The following is a 6,000-nucleotide window of genomic DNA, read 5'->3' as shown; positions in this document are numbered from 1 at the left end:
GGGGGGCGAGGCGGGTTGATCACTTTGGGCTAGGAGTTCGAGACCAGTCTGGCCAACTTGGCCAAACATGAAAAATACAACAGACAAACCAACCAACCAACTCAGTGACAACAAAACAGGTCTACCCTGGAGTCATACTCTAATTTTTTCTATTTTCCTCCCTTTCTGATCCTTTATCCCACTTTCTTTTTCTTCCTCTTCCTTCTCCCTCTTCTTTGTCAAATAGAGGATTGAGTTATTATCACTGATCCATATAAAGTCCCTCTCTCATTTATTTTAACTCCCACCCCCCATTTCTATTTCCCGACTTCCCATGTGCAACCTTCCTAATATGTTTGATACGCATCTTTTTGTTTGTATGTATTTTTAGAAAATGTTTATTGTTTTTGTGTGCAAAAAATTAATAAAAAAAAATAGTTGTTTAAAAAAAAAAAAAATAGCTGGGTTTAGTGGTGCATGCCTGTATTCCCAGCTACACAGGAGGCTGAGGTGGGAGGATTGCTTGAGCCCAGGAGATGGAGGCTGCAGTGACCTATGATGGCACTAGTGCACTTCAGCCTGGGTGACAGAGAAAGACCCTGTCTCAAAAAAAAAAAAAAAAAATGCCCCATAAAATGCCATACCATGAGCTTTTCATAATGATATGAAGCAGGGGCTGAGCTCCAGTGACATGAAACAAGTCACAGTTTGCAGTGTCAAAATGACACTGTGTCCCCCGAGAACCTGTGTGTTCCAGGCAGCACCAGGCGAAAAACATCTCATAGCAGGGATTTAGAAGGTGAGCAGTCCTGCCAGTACCACTTGTATGCTCTGTCCAGTCGGGGACAGGGGGACTGAGGAGTCCGTTTCTTTTTTGATATGGCATCAGGCCACCAAGGCGAGGCCTTTCGAGAAGAGGCATTCACTCAGCTTTCGAGGCAACTCAGCAGCCTTTCCTGAGCCCCTCCAGAGACTAGGTAGGGTATGAGAAAAACCACAACAATCCTGGTTCTCAGATAACGCCTGCTTCCTCCAGCAGCGGGGGTGCTATTGTCTTGATTTCCACAGATGCTCTCGGGGCATGCGGGGTGTGGCACAGCAAAGGGGATCCTCCCACTCATAAAAAGCTAAGTGTGAGACGGCAGCTTTGGGGCTCCAACCTCAGTTCGCTGCTGCCTGAACAGAAACCACAGTTCACAGGAAGCAGAACCTCCAGCCCCACACCCTGGCCTTCCCCAGGACACAGAGAGAAACGTCCTCACCAGTGGGCAGCCCAAGCTTCAGCCTTCTTAGGATCAGAGAGTGAACTGTGGGACACCAGGCTTAGGTCCCCCAATCCCACCCGCTTTTGTGAAAACTCACCCACCCTCCCAAGTCAATGTCCCTGGAAAGGTGGAGCAGCACAGAAGACCAGTCTCAGAAACAGGAAGGCGGGGTCAAGATCAAGCCAGGCTGTGCCCTGGCCTGGTCTTAAGCAATCTCAGGCCAAGGAATGAAGGATGGAGCTATTTTTAAACCTCATGTGACCTGCCCGTAAACCCAGCCAGGTAAGGATGGAGCCCCATTGTCAGAGGTTCTTTGATCATTCCAGGCGAGTAGAAAGTAGTTATAACGCCCCTCTCAACGATTCTTTGCTTTTTTTTGTTTTTGTTTTTTTGAGACGGAGTCTCCCTCTGTCACCCAGGCTAGAGTGCAGTGGCGCGATCTCGGCTCACTGCAAGCTCCACCTCCCGAGTTCACGCCATTCTCCTGCCTCAGCCTCCCGAGTAGCTGGGACTACAGGCGCCCACCACTACGCCCAGCTAATTTCTTGTGTTTTTAGTAGAGATGGGGTTTCACCATGTTAGCCAGGATGGTCTTGATCTCCTGACCTCGTGATCCACCCGCCTCAGCCTCCCAAAGTGCTGGGATTACAGGCGTGAGCCACCGTGCCCAGCCGATTCTTTGCCTTTTACTAACATGACTTTCCACGAGAAAAAGAAAAACGTGTGTGTGTGTGTGTATCTATCTATCTACACACACACATATACACACATGCACTGAATACTGACTATGTGCCAATGGCCCCATTGTGGGGGGGGGGGGGTACTGTCATGCCCATTTCACCAGAGGAAGAAAATGAGACCAAAAGATTCGGCCACTTGGTTAGGATCACCAGATACTAAATGGGGAGATGGGACTCAAACCCAGGTTGGCAAGTCTTTGTCAAGACCCCATCTTGGGAGGACAAGGGTCCAGGGAAGACACCTCTCTCTCTCTCCCAGGCTTGAGTTTCACTCTGAAGTCACAGAAGCATGGCAAAGATAAGCAAGTTAAGGCCTGAGTGAGGAAGTGACTTTCTCAAAGTAACATAGCAAATCAATGACCAGGTCAAGATGGTGGGAGTCCCTGACAACTGCCTCCTACACATCTTCAGGTCTCGACTTAAATGTCACTTCTTCAGGGAAGCCCTCCTTGACCACATAACGCATGGCCAGAGGCAGGCACGTGGCGGGTGAGCTTACCTTCACTGTCGGTGAGCACTTCCATGCGCCCGCTGAACATGGCCTTCAGCATGGTGTCCTGCTTGGTCAGCGTCTGCATGGTGGTATAGTAGAGGGCTCCACCCACATTCAGCTTCACGTATTTGGAGCTGGGGCTCGTGCCCTTGAAGGAAGTGGTGCGGGTAGCAGCCGCTGGCACCGCTGAGCTCACCACACTTTCTCCTGACATCTCTTCCTGTCAGTGGAGAGGACACAGGGTCATGACATCAGGCCTGGTTGACTGCTTTCAGCCTGTGGATTCAATCTGGCCTCCAGATGTGTTTTGCTTGGGCCACGCATACACAACATTTACAAGTTTGCTTCCAGTGTGGACAACTAAGGAGAGCTCACAGAAAAATCTGGACTTCTGGCTTCTCTTAAAATCAGAGGCCAACTGGGCTAGCAGGGGAACAACTGGTGGGAGCTGGGGTATTGGGTGCCCCCTAGAGAGGGCCATGCATCCCCTAGTTTGTCCCAAAACCCACCCAGATAGCCTCATACACTGACCTTGCCTGTCAACCCTGCAGGCACAAGTGTGCCACTAACTCTTGTGTTATAAGCACTTCCTTTCTGCCTAGCACCTGTACACATGAACACCCTGGCTGTACCCTAAAACAGCCTAAAGCACTGCCCAGGTCTCTTTACATTTCCTTACTGCCATGTACCACTCAATAGCTAGCTAAGTGTCATCTTTCAGCTGCATCCCAGATGAAATAAGCTTTATGAAGGTGAATGGGATTCCAGCTCGCACTCCTATCACTTCCTGTGGGGAGAAGGTGTTTCTGAGGACTAAACAACAGACGTGGAAACTTTTGGAACCAAGTTATTGCAAAATTAGACCTCCTAGACTAGTGCTGCCCAAAAGAGCAAGATCCCACTACCATCTCCCTGATAGCATGGCCGACTCTCTGTACATCTCAAAGAAATGGATACAGTGGCTGATTTATGCAGGCCTAGAAAGTGAGACTGGTATCCAGCACATGTGTACTCAGAGAAAACATGTCTGAAATGAACAGGTAAAATTGTAGAGGTGGAGATGTGCAAGGGTGAGCAGAATCTTTGCTGAATCTGGGGTAGGCCCCTATGGCTGGCCTTACCATTCCCATTGAACATCAACAGTTTTTCACAGCACATCACCATCAGACAAGGCCACTCTGTGACCTTTCGACAAGACAAAAACAGGACCAGTCATCATGTCTGGACACAGATGAAAACATAAACATTAACCAAAATACAAAAATGACCAAAGATCCCCTATCCTGGCTAATACGAGTTACAGCTGCTGCTTTACCAATGAGAGGTTTAGCCTCCTTCCATTCTTCCTGCTTTCAAGTCAGGAATCACTGAGACCCAATCACAGAATTAGCCCTGCTTACCAGCAGCATCCAACACAGAGCAAAGCCCCACTTCTCCGAACTCTCTCTCAAATTACCCAACACAAGCCCACAGCCCTTCTCTGAGATGTCCCACAGTGCTCCCCCAGTGCAACAAGGAATAAACCCAACTTTGCTTGACTACAGGTATGCTCCTTGTGGTTTTTGGCTGCAGGGCACTGACAGCACATAACTTGTTTGAACTATTCCCTGAAACTGAAAAAGAATTGTCTAGCTTTTCCAGATTTTCTATAATGAATGGGTACTATGATTATAACTGGTAAAACACAAGCATTATTTTTGTAAATGGGACGGGGAGTAAAGGGTGGCAGCTTGCAACAGCAGAGGCAACGCGACAGTCACGGACAATATTCAATTCAAGGTTATCCAACTCTTCTGGCCAACTCTCCCCAACTCCATGGCACCCAACAGTGGCCTGGATAACACCTGCCATGTCAGGGCCTTGCAGAGTGAAACAGAGAAAGAACGGCCTCCTGGAAAGAAATGTTTTCTCAAGAAACAGTTCCTTTTTCATCAAGAAAAGTCATAAGAAAGTACGTTTTCAAAAGCTCAGGCTTAGCTCACCTGGGGTCTTTGCTGCCCGATGCCAAACACAAAAGATGTCCAGAGGAAGCAGTTACCTCTCCCTTCTAGCTGTTCTCTGAAATCAGTCCCCAGAGACTTCACACTAACAGTTATGACCAGCCACCTCCCTCAGAAAAATCCTTTGTCCATGGGATGACAGGAGTAGCTTATGGAAATAAAAGTTTCCAAAAACTGTGAAGACTTCGAAGGGGGGTTAAAAAAAAGGCTTACGGTCATGGCTGAGGGTGTGTGTTGAGGAAATTTGCCCCAAAATGCAAATACTTTTTAAGCACCCCTTTCAGATCTAATTTTATATAATGTTTGTTATGGGAAACGATCTAGCATTTTGGAAGGTGCCTATCATGAAACAGACAAAAAAGTACATAAAGTATACTTCACGTAAAGTCAAAGTACAGTAAATATGTGATATGAAGGATTTTTTCTAACGGCATACTTGTATAGGACACTTACCATGAAAGGAGTGTGTAGGCCTGGAAATTGCTCTGGGTGAGCGAGTGGTGAGTAAACGTGAAGGCCTAGGACATTACTGTACACTACTGTAGCTTTATCAACATCGCACAGGGAGGCCACACTACGTTTATTTAAAATATTTTTCTTTCCATAAAAAAATTAACCTTTGCTTACTATAACTTTTTACTTTAAAAACTTTTTAATTTTTTTAACTTTTGGGCCCTTTTGTAATAACATAGCTTAAAAAACATATTGTACAGCTGTACAAAAATATTTTCTTTCTTTATATCCTTATTCTATAAGTTTTCTTTTTTTTTTTTTTTTACTTTTTAAACTTTTTTATCCAAAACTACAAAATACACACACATTAGCCTAGCTTACACAGGGTCAGGATTATCAGTATCACTGTCCTCCACATCCTGTCCCACTAGAAGGTCTTCAGGGACAGTAACAACCATGGAACTGTCATCTCCCATAACAATCCCTTCTTCTGGAATACCTCCAGAAGCACCTGCCTGAGGCTGTTTTACAGTTTTCACTTAAAAAAAAAAAAAAAAAAGCAAGTAGGAGTATATTCTAAAATAACCATAATAGTAAATACATTAACCAGTGATATATCAAGTTTATCAAGTTTATTACTATTATCGACTATTATGTACTGTACATAATTGTGTGTGCTAGACTTATACAACTGGCAGCAAAGTAGTTCTGTTTACACCAGCATCACCATGAACACGTAATATGTTGTGCTACAACTGAAATGACAGCTACACTATCACTAGGCTATAGGAATTTTTCAGTTCCATTATAATCTTAAGGGACTGTTGTATATGCAGTCTGTCACTAACCAAACTGTCATTATGTGTGCATGACTGTATCTTTTTTGGCTTTCCAATACCTTTTTAAAGATAATTTGCACATAATGAAATATACCTTAAGTGTACAGTTTGATGTGTTTTGGTCAATACTTGCACCTGTGTAGCCCCCACACCAATCCAGCTGTCTTGGAACATTTCCTTGGCTCCAGAAAGGCCCTTGATGTCCCTTGACCACTTCATTTCTACCACCAC

General features: G+C 45.4%; 1 protein-coding gene across 9 annotated transcripts in view; it reads right to left on the bottom strand.

Annotated features, from left to right (window-relative positions):
- KCTD10 (potassium channel tetramerization domain containing 10) overlaps window positions 1-6,000 on the bottom strand; it is a 78,622-nt gene that overhangs the window by 68,316 nt on the left and 4,306 nt on the right. For all 9 annotated transcript variants that reach the window (XR_009208954.1, XM_032168753.2, XM_032168754.2 and 6 more), the window contains exon 2: window positions 2,484-2,697. Coding sequence is in view for 8 of the 9 variants with exons in the window: in XM_032168753.2 (XP_032024644.1) it covers window positions 2,484-2,697 (214 nt within the window). In the remaining variant the exon portion in view is untranslated. The remainder of the gene's footprint in view (window positions 1-2,483; window positions 2,698-6,000) is intronic.

Source organism: Hylobates moloch, unplaced genomic scaffold (assembly GCF_009828535.3).
Source record: "Hylobates moloch isolate HMO894 unplaced genomic scaffold, HMol_V3 SCAFFOLD_12, whole genome shotgun sequence".
NCBI lineage: Eukaryota > Metazoa > Chordata > Mammalia > Primates > Hylobatidae > Hylobates > Hylobates moloch.
Note: the sequence above shows the minus strand (reverse complement) of the source record. Positions and strands in the feature narration are given on the sequence as shown.